The 21511-nt window shown below is 57.3% G+C and overlaps 1 pseudogene and 4 gene segments (V, D, J or C); 3 read left to right on the top strand and 2 right to left on the bottom strand.

The window, feature by feature from the left end:
• Positions 1–2127: 2127 nt before the first annotated feature.
• Positions 2128–2418, bottom strand: LOC128946270 (immunoglobulin heavy variable 3-30-like; the record flags this gene model as incomplete). The annotated part of the segment is given in 1 exon segment: positions 2128–2418. A coding segment is annotated over 1 exon segment (291 nt), but the record flags the coding sequence as incomplete, so codon positions are not given.
• A 219-nt stretch (positions 2419–2637) lies between these two features.
• Positions 2638–8341, top strand: LOC128946271 (Ig heavy chain V region 6.96-like; the record flags this gene model as incomplete). The annotated part of the segment is given in 3 exon segments: positions 2638–2997; positions 5203–5263; positions 8310–8341. Coding segments are annotated over 3 exon segments (453 nt in total), but the record flags the coding sequence as incomplete, so codon positions are not given.
• A 6711-nt stretch (positions 8342–15052) lies between these two features.
• Positions 15053–15685, top strand: LOC128946272 (Ig heavy chain V region 914-like; annotated as a pseudogene).
• Positions 15686–15747: 62 nt separating this feature from the next.
• On the bottom strand, positions 15748–19443 carry LOC128946273 (Ig heavy chain V region 6.96-like). The segment is given in 3 exon segments: positions 15748–15779; positions 17281–17611; positions 19411–19443. Coding segments are annotated over 3 exon segments (396 nt in total).
• A 445-nt stretch (positions 19444–19888) lies between these two features.
• The window catches only part of LOC128946275 (immunoglobulin heavy variable 3-23-like), a 36832-nt gene continuing 35209 nt past the window's right edge, over positions 19889–21511 (top strand). The window contains 1 exon segment of the V gene segment in view: positions 19889–20003. Within this exon segment, the coding sequence occupies positions 19889–20003 (115 nt within the window).

Here is a 21511-nt window from a genome sequence, read left to right on the forward strand (position 1 = left end):
CAGGGGCTTGAAGACATTGGAGGGATCCAAAGTGATGGCAGCACCTACTACGATCCATCGTTCAGGGGCCGGGTCACGATCTCCAGGGACAATGGGCAGAGCTCGGTGATGCTGACCATGAAAAACCTCAAGGACGAGGATTCCGGATGCTATTTCTGTGCCAGATGCAGTGATAGTGGTTGGAATGGTGCTGCTGTTGCTTATGGTGACAATCCTCAGCATCGCCCCAAGGCCGCAGCCCGAGTTCCCAAAATTTCCCAAATTACTTCTCCCAAATCCCAACCCTTGACCCCTTTCTTGACCTTACTCCCCAGTTTCCACTATTGCTGTCCGAATTCCTGATGTTTTCCCAGATTTGCCCATTTCACCCAAATCACCCCCAGTTCCACAGACCCTGATTGGCTGAGCTGGCACAGGCAGAAATGGGAACTCTTGGAGAGCAAGGCCTGAACTGGAGCCCAGGGGTGAAGGTTTGGGGTCAATGGTTGAGTTTGGGGGCAGGAGCAGGGGAGGGTTTGGGGTCAGTGCTGACCATTGTTGCAAATGGGGGAGATTTGGAACAAAGGGTCAAGGGCTGAGGTGTGGGGGACAATTTGAAGGAAGGGTCTGGGTTTGGGGACAGGTGAGGACACAGAGATGGGGATGGATCCGCCACGGCCACTGTCACTATAAGCAGCAGCACCACCACCATAACCACTATCAGCATGTTTGGCACAGAAACAGGATCCGGAATCCTCTTCCTTGAGGTTGTTCATGGTCAGCGTCACCGAGCTCTGCCCGTTGTCCCTTGAGATCATGACCCGGCCCTTGACCGACGGCGCGTATTTGGTGCTGCCAGCGCTGCTGCTGATACTGGCGATGTATTCCAGCCCCTGCCAGGGTGTCTGGCGGATCCAGAACATTCCATAAGTCCAAAAACTGAACCCAGAGGCACGGCACAGCAAGTTCAGGGACCCCTCGGGGGGCTGGAGGTGCCCGCGCACTCCAGCAGGGTCACAGCCGCCCGGAGCCCTGCGGGACAAAGGGGAGATGGTGAGGAATAAAAAAAACTACCCAAATTTAAATTCTTGCAAGCAGATCCTGATGTTGGCCCCACATTGGGACCCTTGGACCGCCCCATCCTCCTCCTGCAGAACCTGCTGGCCCTCCCAGGTGTATCCCACACACTTTTTCTGGCATGGCGACGCCCACTTTGGGTCCAAAACCAATCCAACTCCCCAACCCCATCTCCCCTTTTTCCCGCAGGGCTCCGGGCAGCCGTGACCCTGCTGGAGTGCAGGGGGGACCTCCAGCCCCCCGGGGGGTCCCTGACGTTGCTGTGCCACACCACTGGCTTCAATTTCACAAAATCTGCAATGTTCTGGATCCGCCAGAGACCCAGGCTGGAGCTGGAATTCGTCGCTGGGATCAACGGTGCTGGTTCCACCCCCAGATATGTGCCATCGTTCAAGGGCTGGGTCAGGATCTCCAGGGACAACGGGCAGAGCTCGTTGATGCTGACCATGAACAACCTCAAGGACGAGGATTCCTGATCCTATTGCTGTGTCAAAAACGCCTATGATGGTTAGGGTTGGGAGGCTCATGCTGCTGGTTCTAATTTTGGTCCTGGCTACATCCCGGTGTCCCCAGCTGTCCCCGTTCCCCAGGTCCTTCCCCCCTACCCTTGACCCCATTGTTGACCCCCACAGACCCAAATCTGGACCATTTTTCCTAAATCTTGACCATTTGCACCCAGGTTTGGGGGACCTTGGTTGAGCCTTGGAGGCAAGAGCTGAGGGTAGGGGCCAAGAGCTGAGATTTGGGGCACAACCAGCAGAGTTTGGAGCCAATAGTAACAAGTGAACCCCGCTGTGATCTGGGGCACACAGGGCAGGGTTTTGGGGATGAACCTTTGAGAATCATTTAAAAATTCTGAAAGCCCCATTGAAATGTGTGAGGTGAGACAATGATTGGGGAGATTGGGGAAAACGGTCAAGATTTGTGGCCAACACTAAAGATTTGGAGGTAGAATGTGGGGTTTTGGGATGTTTGTGGGCACAGTATCGAGGAGGGGCCACCACTGGCATCGTCATCATAACCAGCATCAATATTAGGACCACAACCACTGCTGTAACATTTGGCGCAAAAATAGGACCCGGAATCCTCGTCCTTGAGGTTGTTCATGGTCAGCGTCACCGAGCTCTGCCCGTTGTCCCTGGAGATCGTGAACCAGCCCTTGACTGAATCCGCATAGCCGGAGTTGCCACCATCGTTCCTGATCCACGCGAGCCATTCCAGCCCCTGCCCGGGTCTCTGGCGCACCCAGAACATGTCGTAGCTCCCGAAACTGAACCCGGACCCTCGGCAGAGGAGGCGCAGGGACCGCCTGAGGGGCAGGAGGTCCCCCCCGCACTCCAGCAGGGTCACAGCCGCCTGGAGCCCAGCAGGAAAAAGGGGAGAGGATGGAAATCTAAAGTCTGATAGGTAAAGGGCCTCCAAGGGGGTGTGGCCAGCTGGACAAAGGGGTAGAATCCTCCTGGGGGGAGGGTGATAAACTCCAAGGGTCCCAATTTTGGGCCAAGAGTCAGGATTGGGGTCAAGGGTTGAGCTTTGGCCCAATCCCCATCTCCCCTTTGTCCCGCAGGGCTCCGGGCGGCCGTGACCCTGCTGGAGTGCGGGCGGGACCTCCAGCCCCCCGGGGGATCCTTCCGCCTCCTCTGCCGAGGCTCCGGGTTCGATTTTGGCAGTTTTGGCATGGGCTGGTATCGACAGAGGCCTGGACAAGGCCTGGAGTACGTTGCACGGATCAGTGACAGTGGAGGTTACACCGAGTACGCGCCATCGGTCAAGGGCCGGGTCTCGATCTCCAGGGACAACGGGCAGAGCTCGGTGACGCTGACCATGAACAACATCAAGGACGAGGATTCCGGATCCTATTTCTGTGCCAACGCTTTTTGTGCTGGTTGTTGGGCTCCTGTTAGTCATGGTGATGGTGCCTGTGATGGTGTGAAGCTCCTGGTATTTGCTCTGGTCTCATCATTTTATTCCCAAAGCTCTGATTTTCATCCCAAACCTCACCCATTGACTCAGCTCTTCATCCTTTGTGCCCGTTTACACCAATGGTCAGCACTGACCCCAAACCCTGCCCTGCTCCTGCCCCAAATCTGAAGCATTGGCCCCTAACCTTCACCCCTGGCCTCCAATTCAGGCCTCCTCCAATCAGGGCCCGGGAGCCTGAGGAGATTTGAAGACATCGGGGAGATTTGGGGTGAATTTTGCTGCCAACTTTCTTGGTTTGGGGCAGAACCTGTCGGGGCTTTTTGGCTCCATGGTTGGCGTTGCTGGAAATGGGGGAGGTCCCTGGGAAAGGCTCAGGAATGGGGTTAAGAGTTGTGATTTGGGGAAGGGTCTGGGGACTGGGGACAGGAAGGGCTCACAAATGGTGGTGTGACCACCGGCAGGGTCAATATTAGCAGCAGCATCAGCACCACCACCATAAGCAGATTTGGCACAGAAATAGGTGGCGGAATCCTCGTCCTTGAGGTTGTTCATGGTCAGCGTCACCCAGCTCTGCCCGTTGTATATGGAGATCCTGAACCGGCCCTTGACTGAAGGTGCGTAGCCGGTGCTGCCACCACTGCTGCTGATACTGGCGATGTATTCCAGTGTCTGCCGGGGTCTCTGGCAGATCCAGAACATTCCATAACTCCCAAAATCGAACCCGGCCCCTCGGCAGAGGAGGCGCAGGGAACCCCTGGGGGGCTGGAGGTCACCCCCGCACTCCAGCAGGGTCATGGCCGCCCTGGAGCCCATCCCCAAATCTTCACCAATTTCACTCATAACTCTCCTGCTTTGGTCCCAAATCTCCACCAGATTTTTCTGGTATCCTAAGGTTTCTCAAACCCTGCAATTGTATTCAATATTCTCATTAATTAATTGGACACCTGCTCCTCAGTTTTCCACATTGACTTCAAAAGTAATATCTCATAAACGACCCCCAAAACCTTCCAAGACCCCAACCCGGCACATCCAAGCCACGGCCTTGAGCTCCCTCCGGCTCCTGGCCCTGCTGATCCTGCTGCCCTTCCCAGGTGGGTCCTGCCCCGTTTTCCCACTGGCCACGCCCACTTTGAAGCCCGCGACCAATCAGATTACTCATTTTTAATCACCCGTTCTTCCCGCAGGGCTCCAGGCGGCCGTGACCCTTCTGGAGTGCGGGGGGGAACTCCAGCCCCCAGGGGGGTCCCTGCGCCTCCTCTGCCGAGGGTCCGGGTTCAGTTTAGGGAATTTTGACATGTACTGGATCCGCCAGAGACCCGGGCAGGGGCTGGAATATGTCACAGGGATCACCAGCAATGGTGGCAGCACCTGGTACGCGCCGTCGGTCATGGGTCGGTTCAGGATCTCCAGGGACAATGGGCAGAGCTCGGTGACACTGACCATGAACAACCTCAAGGACGAGGTTTGTGCCAAATATGGAGGCACTGGTTGGGCTGTTGCTGCGAATCCTTTTGTCCGCATCGACATTGGTGTTTCCCTACTTGTCCCCATTTTCCAAATTCTTTCCCCAAACCCCAGCCCCTGACCCCATTCCTGTCCCCATGTCCCAGCTCTGCCCTGCTCTGGCCCCAAATCTCAGCTCCTGGACCCAAATCAGGGCCAGTTTCACTCTGAGCTCGGCCTCGTCCCTCCTATCCCAACCACTGGGCCCAGACTTGTCCAATTTTACCCCAAATCTCCCCTGCGGGCACCGAGTCACAGCCACCCACCCAAATCTGCCCGTTGGCCTCACATCAGGAATTTTGGGTCAAATTTGAATTCTTGATCCCTGATCCTAACTTTGGGCCCAAATCCAGGCATTTCAGTGACATTTGGAGATCGAGGGCACTGAGAGTGGCCCAAAGGGGACATTTAGGGCAGAGCCAGAGCAGGGCTGGGACACAGGGTGAGGAATGGGATTTGGGGGAAGGGTCTGGGGTGCGGGGATGCAGACAGGGACCCAGTGATTGGATCAGTTGTATCAAGAGCAGCAGCACCTCTACAACAAATATCACCACTACTTTTTGCACAGAAATAGGAACCGGAATCCTCGTCCATGAGGTTGTTCATGGTCAGCGTCAGCGAGCTCTGCCCGTTGTCACTCGCCATACTGAACCGGCCCTTGACCGAGTCCGCATAGTAGATGCTTCCACTTTTTCTGCTGATCCCCGCCACACATTCCAGCCTATGCCCGGGTCTCTGGCAGATCCACAGCATAGCAAATTTTTCGATATCAAACCCAGAGGTGCGGCAGAGGAGGCGCAGGGACCCCCCGGGGGGCTGGAGGTCCCCTCCGCACTCCAGCAGGGTCACGGCCACCCGGAGGGCTGTGGGGGACAGAGGGGAGATGGGGATGAGAAACCTGATTGGTCCAGGGACTCAGGATGGGTTTGGCCAGTTCGAAACAGTGGCGGGACCCTCCTGGGGAAGGATGATGAAAACCAAAGATCCGATTTTGGGGCCAAGGGTCAGGATTTTGGTCAAGGGTTGAGCTTTGTCCTCATCCCCATCTCCCATTTGTCCCACAGGGCTCAGGGCGGCCGTGACCCTGCTGAAGTGCGGGGGGGGCCTTCAGCCCCCCGGGGCTCCCTGCACCTCCGCTGCCAAGGGTCCGGGTTCTATTTTGGCAGTTTTGGAATGAACTGGGTCCGTGAGGGACCCGGGCAGGGGCTGCAGTGACTCGCAGTGATCAGCTGCAATTGTGCTTACACCGAGTACGCGCCATCGGTCAAGGGCCAGTTCAGAACCTCCAGGGACAACGGGCAGAGACTGGTGACACTGACCATGAACTACCTCAAGGACGAGGATTCCGGATCCTATTTCTGTGCCAAGGGTGCTGGTGCTACTGCTGGTGACAATGATGCCTATGGTAATGGCCCCACCCCATAGCTGTGTCACCACTTGCCCTCACCTGTCCCAGACCCTTCCCCAATCCCCAGGCCCTGACCCCATTCCTGTCCCCGTGCCCCAATCCTGCCCTGACTCTGCCCCACATTCTCAGCTCCTGGCCCCACACCTCAGCTCGGGGCCCACTCAGGGCCATTTTGGCTCCTGAGCTCTCCTTGGCCATTCTGACCCTGCCCTTGACCGATGGAACGTTCCAGGTGACTCCACCCTTGCACCCATCTGCTTCTCTCAGCAAGGAGCCCTTGCCTCAAGATCAATTTCAACAATTTCATCTCCCCTAACTTTCATGTGTTTTTGGGAAAAAAAAAGGGTTTTTTCTCCATAGATCCCTGAGAGGATTCCAGTCCAGCCCCAGGGAGCAGTCTCAGACACCGCGGCTGCTGAGGGAGAAGTGAAGCCCCAGGTGGGAGCGAGGGAGGGAGGGAGGAGAAGACGCCACGATTTTGGGGCTCCGCAGCCTCCCCCCACTTCCTCCCCGGCAACTGCTACGGCACGGCTGGGGTGGGAAAGGAAACAGAGAGTTCCTGGTTTTGGTCATTGTGAACATCTGTGTTTGGCAGAGGGCAGCTCAGTCTCGGGGTGCTGCGGCAGAGCACCGGCTGCACAAAAAGCTTTGTGTGCAAAGGGCCCTGGAGTGATCCCCGTTCCACACTGGGACGGAGGGGAAGGGCCAGACTGGGGAGAAATGGGGAAAATTGGGGGGAAATTGGGAATTGGGGAAGTGATGGTGGAGTGTGGGGGAAAATATCTGAGATGTGAGAAAAAGAGCCGGGATTTTGGGGAAGGATATGAGAATGCTGTGATTTGTGGAAACACAGAAGAAAGGGCTTAAGGCCACAACCACCATCAACACCATAAGCATAAGCAGCATTACCACAACTACTGGTGTAACATTTGGCACAGAAATAGGTGGCGGAATCCTCGTCCTTGAGGTTATTCATGGTCAGCGTCACCGAGCTCTGCCCGTTGTCCCTGGAGATCGTGAACCGGCCCTGCACCGATGGCGCGTGCCAGGTGCTGTCACTGTTGCTGATAGCTGCGATGTATTCCAGTGTCTTCCTGGGTCTCTGGCGCATCCAGCCCATCCCAAAACTGCCAAAATCGAACCCGGACCCTCGGCAGAGAAGGCACAGGGACCCCCTGGGGGCCTGGAGTTCCCCCCCCGCACTCCAGCAGGGTCACGGCCGCCCGGAGCCCTGCGGGACAAAGGGGAGATGGGGATGGGAAACCTGATTGGTCCAGAAGGGGAAAAGGGGAGTCACTTCCAGGAAAAAGAGGCAGGGCCACCTGGGAGGGGCAGCAGGAGCAGCAGGGCCAGGAGCCAGAGGGAGCTTGAGGCCAAGGCCGGGATGTGCCCGGGTTGGGATCCCAGGGGGAATTGGGTGTCGTTCACAGTGTATTAACTGTGCAATCAATGCAGAATGCTCAGGATGAGGTGTCTAAGTAATTAAAGAATGGATTGGGGTAAATTGCAGGTTTTGAGGCATGTTGAGGTATGGAAAACTCTGGTGGGGTTTTGGGACCAAACAAGGGGAGTTATGGGAGAAATTGGTGAAGGTTTGGGGATGGGCTCCGGGCGGCGGTGACCCTGCTGGAGTGCGGGGGGGGCCTCCAGCCCCCCGGGGGTCCCTGCGCCTCCTCTGCCGAGGGTCCGGGTTCGATTTTGGCAGTTTTGGGATGGGCTGGATGCGCCAGAGACCCAGGCAGGGCTGGAATGGATCGCAGCGATCTGGAGCAATGGTGCCACCTACTACGCGCTGTCGGTGCAGGGACGGTTCAGGATCTCCAGGTACAACAGGCAGAGCTCGGTGACGCAGACCATGAACAACCTCAAGGACGAGGATTCTAGATCCTATTTCTGTGCCAAGGATGCTGATGGTTATGGTGCTGCTCCTAATGCTGGTTGGGGATGGGGTGACCTTCACCGTCAGTATAACCAGCACCATAATTATAGTAACCAGGAGCAGATCTGGCGCAGAAATAGGATCCGGTATCCTCGTCCTTGAGGTTGGTCATGGTCAGGGACATGGAGCTCTGCCCATTGTCCCGGGAGATTGTGAACCGGCCTTGCACCGACGGCGCGTAGAAGGTGTAACCCCCACTGCCGTAGTAGATGCTGGCGATGAATTCCAGCCCCTGCCCAGGTCTCTGATGCATCCAGAACAGGTCAAATTTGTCAAAATCGAACTCAGACCCCAGGCAGAGGAGGATCAGGGACCCCCCGGGGGGCTGGAGTTCCCCCCCGAACTCCAGCAGGGTCACGGCCGCCCGGAGCCCTGCGGGAAAGAGTGGAGATGGGGATGGGGCCAAAGCTCAACCCTTGACCCAAATCCTGACAGTTGGCCCTAAACTGGGACCCTTGAATTTCATCATCCTCCTCCCAGGTGGGTCCTGCCCCTTCTTCCAGCTGGCCTAGCCCACTAGGAGGCCTTCGACCAATCAGGTTTCTCATCCCCATCTCCCCTTTGTCCCGCAGGGCTCCGGGCGGCCATGACCCTGCTGGAGTGTGGGGGGGACCTCCAGACCCCCAGGGGGTCCCTGCACCTCCTCTGCCGAGGCTCCGGGTTCGATTTCGGGAGTTTCTCCATGTTCTGGATCCGCCAGAGACCCGGACAGGCTTTGGAATACTTCGCAAGCATCTACTACAATGGTGCCAACACCTACTACGCGCCATCGGTCAAGGGCCGGTTCAGGATCTCCAGGGACAACGGGCAGAGCTCGGTGGCGCTGACCATGAACAACCTCAAGGACGAGGATTCCGCCGCTTATTTCTGCGCCAAACGTAGCAGTAATGGTTATAGTTTTGCTGGTCCTGCTAGTATTGACAATTCCTGCCGTGGCCCCAGCCCCATTGCAGTCCCAAGTGCCCACAAATCCCCAGAGATCCTGCCCCGACTCCCAGCTCTGTTCATCAAATCTTCACCAGTTCCTTCCAAACTCCTCCCCTGCTGCCCCAACTCTCGGCTTTCCCCCAGTTTTGCCCATTTCACCCAAATCTCCCCCAGCTCCCTGGGCCCTGATTGAAGGAGGCCTGAACTGGAGGCCAGGGGTGAAGGTTTGGGGCCAATGGTTGAGTTTTGGGGCAGGAGCAGGGGAGGGTTTGGGGTCAATGCTGACCATTGGTGGAAATGGGGGAGATTTGGGACAAAGGGCCAAGGGCTGAGGTTTGGGGGGAGGGTCTGAGGACTCGGGGCATTTGGGAACCCATCAAGAAAGGCAGGGCTGAAACCAACATCAATACAATAAGCTTCGTAATTTGAACCAGCATAAGGAGACTTTGCACAGAAATAGGATCCGGAATCCTCGTCCTTGAGGTTGTTCATGGTCAGCGTCACTGACCTCTGCCCGTTGTCCCTGGAGATTGTGAACCGGCCCTTTACAGATGGCGCGTATGCGGTGTAGGAACCACTGCTGATCCCTGCGACCCATTCCTGAGCCTGTCCCTGTCTCTGGTGGATCCACATCATTCCAGACTGTCTGAAATCGAACCTGGCCCCTCGGCAGGGGAGGCGCAGCGACCCCCCGGGGGGCTGGAGCTTCGCCCCGCACTCCAGCAGGGTCACGGCCGCCCAGAGCCCTGTTGGACAAAGGGGAGATAGGGATGGGAAACCTGATTGGTCGAGGGGTGCAAACTGGGAGGATCAAGCTTGATAAAGTATCGAGACCCACATGGGGGGAGGATGAGGAACTCCAAGGGTCCAAGTTTGGGGCCAAGAGTCAGGATTTGGGTCAATGTTGAGGTTTGGCCTCATCCCTATCTCCCTGGGGGGTCCCTGCGCCTCCTCTGCCTTGGGGCCGGTTTCCGTTTCAGTCATTCTGATCTGCACTGGATCCGCCAGAGCCCCGGGAAGGGGCTGCAGTTGGTGGCCGCCATCGACAGCCACGGTGGCACTGACTACGCGCCGTCACTGCGGGGCCGGGTCGCGATCTCCAGGGACAACGGGCAGAGCTCCATGTCCCTGACCGTCAACAACCTCAAAGACGAGGATTCCGGATCCTATCCTATTTCTGCGCCAAGGAGTCCAGCACTAACATTGATGCTGGTGCCCCCGAATCCATTGACTTGTGCCTATCCCTGTGTCCCCACCTGTCCCCATTCCCCAGACCATTCCCTCCAGCCCTTGACCCCATCCCTGACCCCCACCGACCCAAATCTGGCCAATTTTCCCCAAAATCTCAACCATTTGCACCGAGATTTGGGGACCTTGGCTGAGGTTTGGGGCCCAGAGTTGATGTTTGGGTCCAGGAGCTGAGATTTGGGGCAGAACCAGCTGAGTTTGGGGCCAATGGTCACAAGTGAACCCCTCTGAGATCTGGGGTGCAAAGGGCACTGTTTTAGGCATGAAGAGGTGAGATTTGGGTCAAATGCCTAAAGCTGCAAGAGAAATGTGAGAGGTGAGGCAATGATGGTGGAGATTGGGGGAAAAATGTCAAGGTTTGTTGAAAAGGGCAAAGATTTGATGTTAAAAGTAGGAATTTTGGGATGTCTGTGAGCCCAGTGTCAGGTGATGGGGCCATCACCGGCATTCTAAATATAATTGGCACCAGCACCACCAGTACCAGGAGATTTGGCACAGAAATAGGTGCGGAATCCTCGTCCTTGAGGTTGTTCATGGTCAGCGTCACCAAGCTCTGCCCGTTGTCCCTGGAGATCGTGACCCGGCCCTCGACCGACGGCGTATAATCAGTGCTGCCACCACCATTACTGATATCTGCAACGTACTCCAGCCCCTGCCCGGGTCTCTGGCGGATCCAGTTCATGGCAACACTGCCAAAACTGAACCTGGCCCCTCGGCAGAGGAGGTGCGGGGACCCCCCGGGGGGCTGGAGGTCCCCCCCGCACTCCAGCAGGGTCACGGCCGCCCCGAGCCCTGCGGGACAAAGGGGAGATGGGGATGGGGCCAAAGCTCAACCCTTGACCCAAATCCTGACCCTTGGCCCCAAACTGGAACCCTTGGAGTTCATCATCCTCCTCCTACAGGGGTCCCACCCCTATTTTAGTCATGCAATGCCAACTTGGGCACTCTTCACCAATCAGGTTTCCCATCCCCATCTCCCCTTTGTCCCGCAGGGCGGGACCGGGCAGCCGTGACCCTGCTGGAGTGCGGGGGGAAACCTCCAGCCCCCCAGGGGGTCCCTGCGCCTCCTCTGCCAAGGGTCCGGGTTCAGTTTTGGCAGTGTCACCATGTACTGGGTGCGCCAGAGACCCAGGCTGGGGCTGGAATGCCTCGCAGGGATCTACAGCAGTGGCAGCGCCTACTATGCGGATTCAGTCAAGGGCCGGTTCACAATCTCCAGGGACAACGGGCAGAGCTCGGTGACGCTGACCTTTAACAACCTCAAGGACGAGGATTCCGGATCCTATTTCTGTGCCAAAAATATTGATAAAAATTTTTGCAGTGCTGGTGCTCCTCTTGATCCATCTGATCCCATCGTCGGGTCCCCATCTGTCCCCATTCCCAAGACTCTTCCTCCATTCCAGTCCCCTGTCCCTGCTCTGAGCTGGTTCTGCCCCAAATCTCAGCTCTTGGCCCCAATCTCAGCTGCTAGCTCCAAGCCTCAACCAAGGTCCCCAAACCTGGGTGCAAATGATTGAGATTTGGGGAAAATGGGCCAGATTGGGTCCGTGGCTATGACACAGTTCCACCACTGAAATTCTGGGGCAGAATGGGTCCAGTTGGGCAAAAATGGTTGGGATTGGTGGGACGAGGGTGAGCTCAGGGTGAAACCGGCCCTGATTTGGGGCCAGGAGCTGAGATTTGGGGTCAGAGCAGGGCAAGGATGGGACAAAGGGTCAAAAGTAGGATTAGGGGTTTGAGGGAAGGGTCTGGGGAATGGGGACAGGTGGGGACACAGACATGGGAACAGGACCAACACCAGCCCTGTCACCATAACCAGCAGCAGGAGTAGCAGTATTAAAAGATTTCACACGGAAATAGGACCCGGAATCCTCGTCCTTGAGGTTGTTCATGGTCAGCATTACCGAGCTCTGCCCGTTGTTCCTGGAAATCGTGAACCGGCCCTTGACCGATGGACTGTAGTAGGTGTAAGCGCCACTGCTCCAGATCCCCGCAATGTATTCCAGCCCCTGCCCGGGTCTCTGGCGGATCCATTGTGTGGGAAAACTGCTGAAACTGAACCCGGACCCTCAGCAGAGGAGGCGCAGGGACTCCCCGGGGGGCTGGAGATCCCCCCGGACCCCAGCAGGGTCACGGCTGCCCGGAGCCCTGCGGGACAAAGGGGAGATGGGGATGAGGCCTAAGCTCAACCCTTGAACACACAATCCTGACCCCTGGCCCCAAATTGGGACCCTTGGTCATCATCATCCTCCTCCCAGGTGGGTCACATCCCTTTTTTCAAGTGTGCTATGCCTAAATGGGCACTCTTGACCTATCAGGTTTCTCATCCCCATCTCCTCTTTGTCCCGCAGGGCTCTGGGGGGCCGTGACCCTGCTGGAGTGCGGGGGGCACCTCAAGCCCCCCGGGGGGTCCCTGACGTTGCTGTGCCGAGAGTCCGGGTTTGATGTCGGTGGCATCACCATGTTCTGGGTCCGCCAGAGACCCGGGCAGGGGCTGGAGTGGGTTGGGAACATCAGGAAGGAGGGCTGGAGCTCCATGTACGCACCGTCAGTGCAGGGCTGGGTCACGATCTCCAGGGACAACGGGCTGAGCTCGGTGATGCTGACCATGAACAACCTCAGAGTCGAGGATTCCGGATCCTATTTCTGTGCCAAAGCTGCTGGTGCTGGTTGGGCTGCTGATGCTACTTACATTGACCATGCCGGTCGTGGCAGCGCCCTTGCCTGAGCCCCTCTTGTCCCCAAATCTCAGAACCTTTACCCAAATCTCAGCCCTTGACCCCATTCTTGACCCATTTGCCCAGATCTGCCCCATTTCCCCCAAAGACCCCAAACCCCCAAACTGGTTCTGCCCAAAACCATCCTGCTTTCGCCCAAAACTCGCCCGATTCTGCCCCAAATCCCGACTCTGGGCTCCCAGCCACAGCTGCTGATCCAAACCTCACCCGCTGCCCCAAATCTCTGCCCTTGGGGCACTTTTGGGGCACAAGGGGGAGATTTGGAGCCGAGAGTTGGCTTTGGGGCCAGACCCAGGGCAGGGTTTGGGGTCAATGGGCAGCGTTGGGGCAAACGGGGCAGGGGTGGGACAAAGGGTCAGGGGTGGGTCAGGGGGGTTTGAGGAAGGGTCTGGGGACAGCTGGGGACAGGAACGGGGCTGAAACCCCAAACACCAACCCAAACACCGGGAATGAAACCAATGGAATGGGCGACATTCCAGCCACCATAGGAATCCTTGGCACAGAAATAGGATCCGGAATCCTCATCCGTGAGGTTGGTCATGGTCAGTGTCACCGAGCTCTGCCCATTATCCCTGGAGATCGTGACCCGGCCCTGGACTGAATCTCCATAGTGGGTGGTGCCAGCAGTGTTGATGTGTGCTATGAACTCCAGCGCCTGCCCGGGTCTCTGGCGGACCCCGCCCATTCCAAAACTGCCGAAATAAAACCCGGACCCTCAGCAGAGGAGGCGCAGGGACCCCCCGGGGGGCTGGAGGTCCCCCCCACACTCCAGAAGGGTCACGGCCACCCGGAGACCCGCAAGACAAAGGGGATGGAAAAGCTCAACCGTTGATCCAAATCCTGACTCTTGGCCCCACATTGGGTCCCTTGGAGTTCATCATCCTCCTCCCAAGTGGGTCCTGCCCCTTTTTCAAGCTGGCCATACCTGCTTTGAGGCCCTCGGCCAATCAGGTTTCCCATCCCCATCTCCCCTTTTTCCTAGAGGGCTCCGGGCGGCCGTGACCCTGCTGGAGTGCGGGGAGGAGTTCCAGCTCCCCGGGGGGTCCCTGCGCCTCCCTTGCCAAGGGTCCGGGTTCAGTTTCAGGAGTGTTGCCCTGCAATGGTTCCGACAGAGACCCGGGCAGGGGCTGGACAGGGTCGGAAGCATCAGGAGCAATGGCTCCGGCACCAACCTCGCGCCATCGTTCAAGGATCGCGTCAGGATCTCCAGGGACAACGGGCAGAGCTCGGTGACGCTGACCATGAACAACCTCAAGGACGAGGATTCTGCCGTTTATTTCTGTGCCAAAGAACCACGCACTGGTGGTTCGAATGCTGCTGCTGGTTGTCCTTTCAGCCTCGTCCCTGTCCCCATTCCCCAGACCCTTCCCTCCAACCCCTGACAATATTCCTGACCCTTTGTGCCAACCCTGCCCTTCTGTGGCCCCAAATCTCAGCTCTGGCCCCAAATCAAGGCCGTTTTCACGCTGAGCTCACCCTCGTCCCAGAAATCCCAACCATTTTTGCCAACTGGACCCGTTCTGCCCCAAAATCTCAGCGGTGGAACTGAGTCGCAGGCACAGACCCAAATCTGGCCCATTTTCCCCAAATCTTGATCATTTGCACCCAGGTTTGTGGACCTTGGTTGAGACTCGGTGCCCAGAGCTGAGGTTTGGGGACAAGAGCTGAGATTGGGGCACAACCAGCTCAGAGCTGGGACAGGGGGACAGGAATGGAGGAAGTGTCGGGGAAATGGGGACAGGGGGACCCAATGATGGGATCAGATTGACCAAGAGGAGCACCTGCACCGCAACAACTATTATCAATATATTTGGCACAGAAATAGGATCCGGAATCCTCGTCCTTGAGGTTGTTCATGGTCAGCGTCACCGAGCTCTGCCCATTGTCCCTGGAGATAGTGAACCGGCCCTTGACTGAAGCTGCATAGTAGGCTCTGCCACTGCTGTAGATCCCTGTGAGACATTCCAGCCGCTGCCTGGGCCTCTGGCGCACCCAGCACATGGTGACACTGCCGAAACTGAACCTGGACCCTCGGCAGAGGAGGCGCAGGGACCCCCCGGGGGGCTGGAGGTGCCCCCCGCACTCCAGCAGGGTCACGGCCGCCCGGAGCCCTGCGGGACAAAGGGGAGATGGGGATGAGACCAAAGCTCAACCCTTGACCCAAATCCTGACTCGTGGCCCTAAATTAGGACCCTTGGAGTTCATCATCCGCATCCCAGGTGAGTCACATCCCATTTTCCAGCAGACCACACCCGCTTTGAACCCACAGCCAATGACGTTTCTCATCCCCTTTGTCCCGCAGGGCTCCGGGCAGCCGTGACCCTGCTGGAGTCTGGGGGGAACATCCAGCCCCCCGGGGGCCCCTGACTTTGCTGTGCCGAGGGTCCGGGTTCAGTTTTGGGGATTATGGAATTTACTGGATCCGCCAGAGACCCGGGCAGGCTTTGGAATATGTTGCAGGGATCTACAGCAGTGGTGGCACCATCTACTATGCACCATCGGTCAAGGGCCGGTTCAGGATCTCCAGGGACAACGGGCAGAGCTCGGTGACGCTGACCATGAACAACCTCAAGGATGAGGATTCCGGATCCTATTTCTGTGGGAAAGCTTCATGCTCTGTTTGTGTTCCTAGTGCTGGTTATGTTGATGTTGCACGTTATGGCGTCCAGCTCCTGGTTCTGGCACCGCTCCCATCATTGAGTCCCAAGAGTTGTGATTTTAGTCCCAAATGTCACCCATTGAGCCAGCCCTTGACTCTTTGTCCCCATTTGCACCAATGGTCAGCACTGACCACAAACCCTGCCCTGCTCCTGCCCAAAAACTCAACCATTGGCCCCAAACCTTCACCCCTGAGCTCCAGGTCTGATCTTGCTCTCCAAGAGTTCCCATTTTTGCCTGTTCCAGCTCAGCCAATCAGGGCTCGAGGAGCAGGGGGCAATTTGAGGACAACGTGGACAATTGGGGCGAATTTTGGTGCCAACTTACTTTGGTTTGGGGCAGAACAATTAAGGGCTTTGTGGCTTCGTGGTTGGCGTTGCTGGAAATGGGGGAGATCTGGGGGAAAGGGTCAGGAATGGGGTCAAGGGCTGAGATTTGGGAAAGGGTCTGGGGAGTGGGGACAGGAAGGGCTCAGAAATGGTGGTTCCACCACCGGCAGGGTCAATATCAGCAGCAGCATAAGCACCACCACCATAAGCAGATTTGGCACAGAAATAGGATCCGGAATCCTCGTCCTTGAGGTTGTTCATGGTCAGCGTCACCGAGCTCTGCCTGTTGTCCCTGGAGATCGTTACCTGGCCCTTGACCGATGGCGCGTACCAGGTGCTGCCACTTTTGCTGATATTGGCGACTGGCTCCAGCCCCTGCCCGGGTCTCCGCCGATGCCAGCCCATCCCAAAACTGCCAAAATCGAATCCGGACCCTCGGCAGAGGAGGCGCAGGGATCCCCGTGGGGGCTGGAGGTCCCCCCCGCACTGCAGCAGGGTCACGGCCGTTTCACCATCCCGAAACCTTCACCAGTTTGCCCCAAATTCCCTTTATCTGACCCCAATTCTCCAACAGAGGACTCCAGTATTGTAAAGTGCCTTCAACACAGAAATTAACCCAGATCCACCCATTAATTAATTTGACAGCTCCACCCGACTTTTGCATCGCCACGTGCCCATTTCCCCTTTGTCCCGCAGCGCTCCGGGCGGCCGTGACCCTTCTGGTGCCCGGGGGGGAACTCCAGCCCCCCGGGGGGTCCCTGCGCCTTCTCTGCCAAGGGTCCGGGTTCGATTTTGGCAGTTTTGGGATGGGCTGGCATCGCCAGAGACCTGGGCAGGGGCTGGAGCCAGTCGCCACTATCAGCAGCAGTGGCAGCACCTACTATGCAAATTCGGTCACGGGCCGGTTTACGATCTCCAGGGAAAACGGGCAGAGCTCGGTGACGCTGACCTTTAACAACCTCAAGGACGAGGATTCCGGATCCTATTTCTGTGCCAAATCTTACAGCACTGGTAGCGCTGCTGCTACTTATACTGACTGTGCCGGTGGTGGCATCGCCATTTCTGAGCCCCTCCTGTTCCCAAATCTCAGACCCTTCCTCCAAATCTCAGCCATTGACCCCATTCCTGACCCTTTGTGCCAGATCTCCCCCATTTCCAACACCACCAACCAAGGAGCCGAAACCCACGAACCGCTTCTGCCCCAAACAAAACTAATTTGGCACCAGAAATCGCCCAAATCTGCCCCAAATCCCCACTTGGGCTCCCTGAAGGAGGCGCCGCTGACCGAATTCTCAACCTTTGCCTCCAAATCGGGACCCTGGGCCTCAAACCCTGACCTTCAGAGCAAAGTTTGGGGCACAAAGTGGAGATTTGGGGTCAGGAGTTGTGGTTTGGGGTCAGCGGGTAAGAATTGGGGCCGAGGTAGAGCAAGGTTGGGATCAATGGTCAAGGGCTGGGTGTGGGCTGGGGGTTTGGGGGAAGGGTCTGGGGAACGGGCACAGGGGGGGGATAAGGTGATGGGGATGGGGACACCATGGACATCGTCAATACGAGCAGCATGTTCAGGGTAATTATTAGCAGCACACTTGGCGCAGAACAAAACAGTGGAATCCTTGTCCTTGAGGTTGTTCATGGTCAGCGTCACCGAGCTCTGCCCGTTGTCCCTGGAGATCCTGAACTGGCCCTTGACCGACGGCGCGTAGAAGGTGTTGGCACTATTTAAGTAGATTCCTGCGATGTATTCCAAAGCCTGCCCGGGTCTCTGGCGGATCCAGTACATTCCATAATCCCCAAAACTGAACCCGGACCCTCGGCAGAGAAGGCGCAGGGACCCCCCGGGGGGCTGGAGGTCCCCTCCGCACTCCAGCAGGGTCACGGCCACCTGGAGACCTGCGGGACAAAGGGGAGATGGGGATGGGAAACCTGAGTGGTCAAGAGTGCCCAAGTTGGCATGGCACGCTTGAAAAAGTGGTGGGACACATGTGAGAGGAGGGTGATGAACTCCAAGGGTTAGAATTTGGGGCCAATAGGCAGGATATGGTTTGAGCTTTGGTCACATCCCCATCTTCCCTTTGTCCCGCAGAGCTCCAGGTGGCCATGACCCTGCTGGAGTGCAGGGGGGACCTCCAGCCCCCCGGGGGGTCCCTGCGCCTCCTCTGCTGAGGGTCCGGGTTTTATTTCGGCAACTCTGACATGCTCTGGATCCGCCAGAGACTCAGGCATGGGCTGGAATGGGTTGGAAGTATCAGCAGTAGTGGTGGCAGCACCTACTACGCGCCGTCCGTCAAGGGCCGGTTCACGATCTCCAGGGACAACGGGCAGAGCTCGGTGACGCTGACCATGAACAACCTCAAGGACGAGGGTTCCGGATCCTATTTCTGTGCCAAAGCTGCCTATAATAACTGGGGTGCTGCTGCTGGTGTGGATGGTGTTCACCTCATCCCCATCCCTGTGTCCCCACCTGTCCCCATTCCCCAGCCCCTTCCCCACACCCTAGCCCACGACCCCATTCCTGTCCCCGTGACCCAGCTCTGAACTGACTCTGTCCCACATTCTCAGGTCTTGGCCCCAAACCTCAGCTCTGGGCTCCAATCTCAGCCTAGGTCTCCAAACCAGGGTGCAAATGGTCAAGATTTGGGGAAAATGGGCCATATTTGGTGTGTGTCTGTGACTCAGGTCCACCACTGAAATTCTGGGCCAGAACAGAGATGGGGATGAGGACAAAGCTCAACCCTTGACCCAAACCCCGACTTTTGGCCCCAAATTTTGACACTTCTGCCGCCATATCCTCCTCCTAGCTGCCCTCTCAAGTGGGTCCTGCCCCTTTTTTCTGCAAGCCATGCCCCTTTTCCCCTTCTGGACCAATCAGATTCCTTGTTTCCATCATCTCCCCTTTGTCCCGCAGGGCTCCGGGCAGCTGTGACCCTGCTGGAGTGCAGGGGGGACCTCTAGCCCCCCGGGGGGTCCCTGCGCCTCCTCTGCCGAGGGTCCGGGTTCAATTTTGGAATTTTTGCCATGAACTGGGTCTGCCAGAGACCCGGGCAGGGGCTAGAATGAGTGGCATGGATCACCAGCAGAGGTGGCACCAGCTACGCGCTGTCGGTCAAGGGCCGGTTCACGATCTCCCAGGTCAACGGGCAGAGCTCGGTGACGCTGACCATGAACAACCTCAAGGTCGTGGATTCCGGATCCTATTTCTGTGCCAGAGAGGCTGGTTCCAGTTCTGGTGCTGGTTCTGATGGTTTTGACCCTGTCCCATCACCGCATCCCCACCTCTCCCCATTCCCCAGGTCCTTCTCTCCCGCCCTTGACCCCATTGTTGAGCCCCACGGACCAAAATATTGCCCATTTTCCCCAAATCTCAACCATGTGCACCCAGGTTTGGGGACCTTGGTTGAGCCTCAGAGCCAAGAGCTGAGATCTGGGACAGAACCAGCTCAGAGCTGGGACACCGGGGACAGGAATGGGGTCAGGGGCTGGGGATTGGTGGAAGGGTCTGGGGAATGGGGACAGGTGGGGACACAGGCATGGGAAAGGGGTCAAAACCATAAACAGCTGCTTGATCATATTTTCCTTCTGGAGCTTTCCCACAGAAATAGGCGGCGGAATCCTCATCCTTGAGGTTGTTCATGGTCAGCGTCACCGAGCTCTGCCCGTTGTCCCTGGAGATCCTGAACCGACCCTTAAACGTATCCCAGTAGTAGGTGTCTCCATCGTAGTCAATGCGCGCAACCCCTTCTAGCCCCGTGCCCAGGCTGTTGGCGAACCCAAATAAAACAGGTTTGTCCAAAACTGAATCCGGACCCTCGGCAGAGGAGGCGCAGGGATCCCTCGGGGGGCTGGAGTTCGCCCCCACACTCCAGCAGGGTCACGGCCGCCCGGAGCCCTGTGGGACAAAGGGGAGATGGGGGTGAGTAGATGCAAAAGTCAGGCAGAGCTGTCAGAAAAATTAATGGGAGGATTGGGGCTAATTGCAGGGGTGAAGGCACTTTACCATTCAGGATACCTCTGTTGGATGTCTGGGGACAAGCAAAGGGAATTGGTGGCGAAACCACCGAAGGTTTGGGGATGGGGGAGCGGCCGTGACCCAGCTTGAGTGCGGGGGGAAACTCCACTCCCCCTCTGCCGAGGGTCCGGGTTCAGTTTTGGCAGTTCCACCATGTGCTGGATCCATCAGAGACCACGACAGGCGCTGGAGTTGCTGGCGGGGATCACCAGTGGTGGCACCACCGCCTACGCGCCGTCTGTCAAGGGCCGGATCACGATCTCCAGGGGCAACGGGCAGAGCTCGCTGACGCTGACCATGAACAACGTCAAGGACGAGGATTCCGGATCCTATTTCTGCGCCAAATCAGTTAAGGATGGCACTGGCTGGGAGACTGTTGCCTATCGTGTTGACCTCATGTCCTTTAGCAGAGTCCACAGAGATTGCGAGAGCTCCATGCAGGATTGAGACGTAACAGCTGAACTGCTTAGCCATGATGGGACAGTAAAATGATCTCCTGTCTTCTACCTCTCACACCAGAGCTTATCTCTGTAACCCTATTGGTGACTTCTCCCTGACCCTCACTGTTGCACACGTTTGGATCCCCCTGTACCCTATAAAAAGGGGCTGGTTTAGCCCATCTGACCAGAGAAGAGCTGTCGCTGGAACCCCTCACAGATCCCTCAATGAACCATGGCTGTGGAACCACCAGGACCTCTCCTGCTCCTCTCTGTCCGTCTGTTTCTGACCCAGCCAAAGGCGCCCCAGCGAGTGAGCAAAGAGGCTGAATCCTGAGAGCTGAGAATCACGAAAGAGCTGAAATCCTGAGAGAGTTGATAATCACGAAAGAGCTGAAATCACTAAATAGCTGAAATCCTGAGGGAGCTGAGAATCCCTAAAGAGCTGAAATCACTGAGCTTGCTGAGATGGTGGCATCTCTTAGCTGATTGGGTGTTGGGGCACTCTGTCTCCAAGAATTATCCAGATTGGCCTGCATGGCTCGGGGATCAGCCCAAATCAGATATCTGGGTCTTATCAGGGTTGGGACACGGGGACAAGAACGGAGTCAGGGCTTGGGATTTGGGGGAAGGGCCAGGGGAATGGGGACAGGAGGGGAGCAAGGGCACAGGGACGGGGACAAAATGATAAGCATCAGCTTAAGCCCAATTATCACCATAAGCACGTTTGGCACAGAAATAAACGGCGGAATCCTCATCCTTGAGGTTGTTCATGGTCAGCGTCACCGAGCTCTGCCCGTTGTCCCTGGAGATCCTGAACCGGCCCTTGAATGATGGCGCATAGTAGGTGTAAGCACCGTCGTACCTGATCCCCACGACCCATTCCAGCCCCTGCCTTGGCCTCTGTCATTCCCATTCCATTTCAAAACTCCCGAAACTGAACCCGGACCCTGGGCAGAGGAGGCGCAGGGAATCCCCAGGGGGCTGGAGGTCCCCCCCGCACTCCAGCAGGGTCACGGCCGCCCGGAGCCCTGCGGGAAAATGGGGAGATGATGGAAATGAGAAACCTGATTGGTCAAGGGCCCCTAAGTTGGTGTGGCCAGCTGGACAAAGGGGTGGAATCCACCTGGGAGGAGGATGATGAACTCTAAAGATCCCAGTTTGGGGCCAAGGGTCAGGATTTGTGTCAAAGGTTGAGCTTTGGTCTCATCCCCATCTCCCCTTTGTCCCGCAGGGCTCTGGGCGGCCGTGACCCTGCTGGAGTGCGGGGGGGACCTCCAGCCCCCGGGGTGGTCCCTGCGCCTCCTCTGCCGAGGGTCCGGGTTCAGTTTCGGGAGTG

This window comes from Melozone crissalis, unplaced genomic scaffold (genome assembly GCF_028551555.1).
Source record: "Melozone crissalis strain CALT ecotype California unplaced genomic scaffold, PUWL_Pcris_2 ptg000079l_1, whole genome shotgun sequence".
Taxonomy (NCBI): domain Eukaryota; kingdom Metazoa; phylum Chordata; class Aves; order Passeriformes; family Passerellidae; genus Melozone; species Melozone crissalis.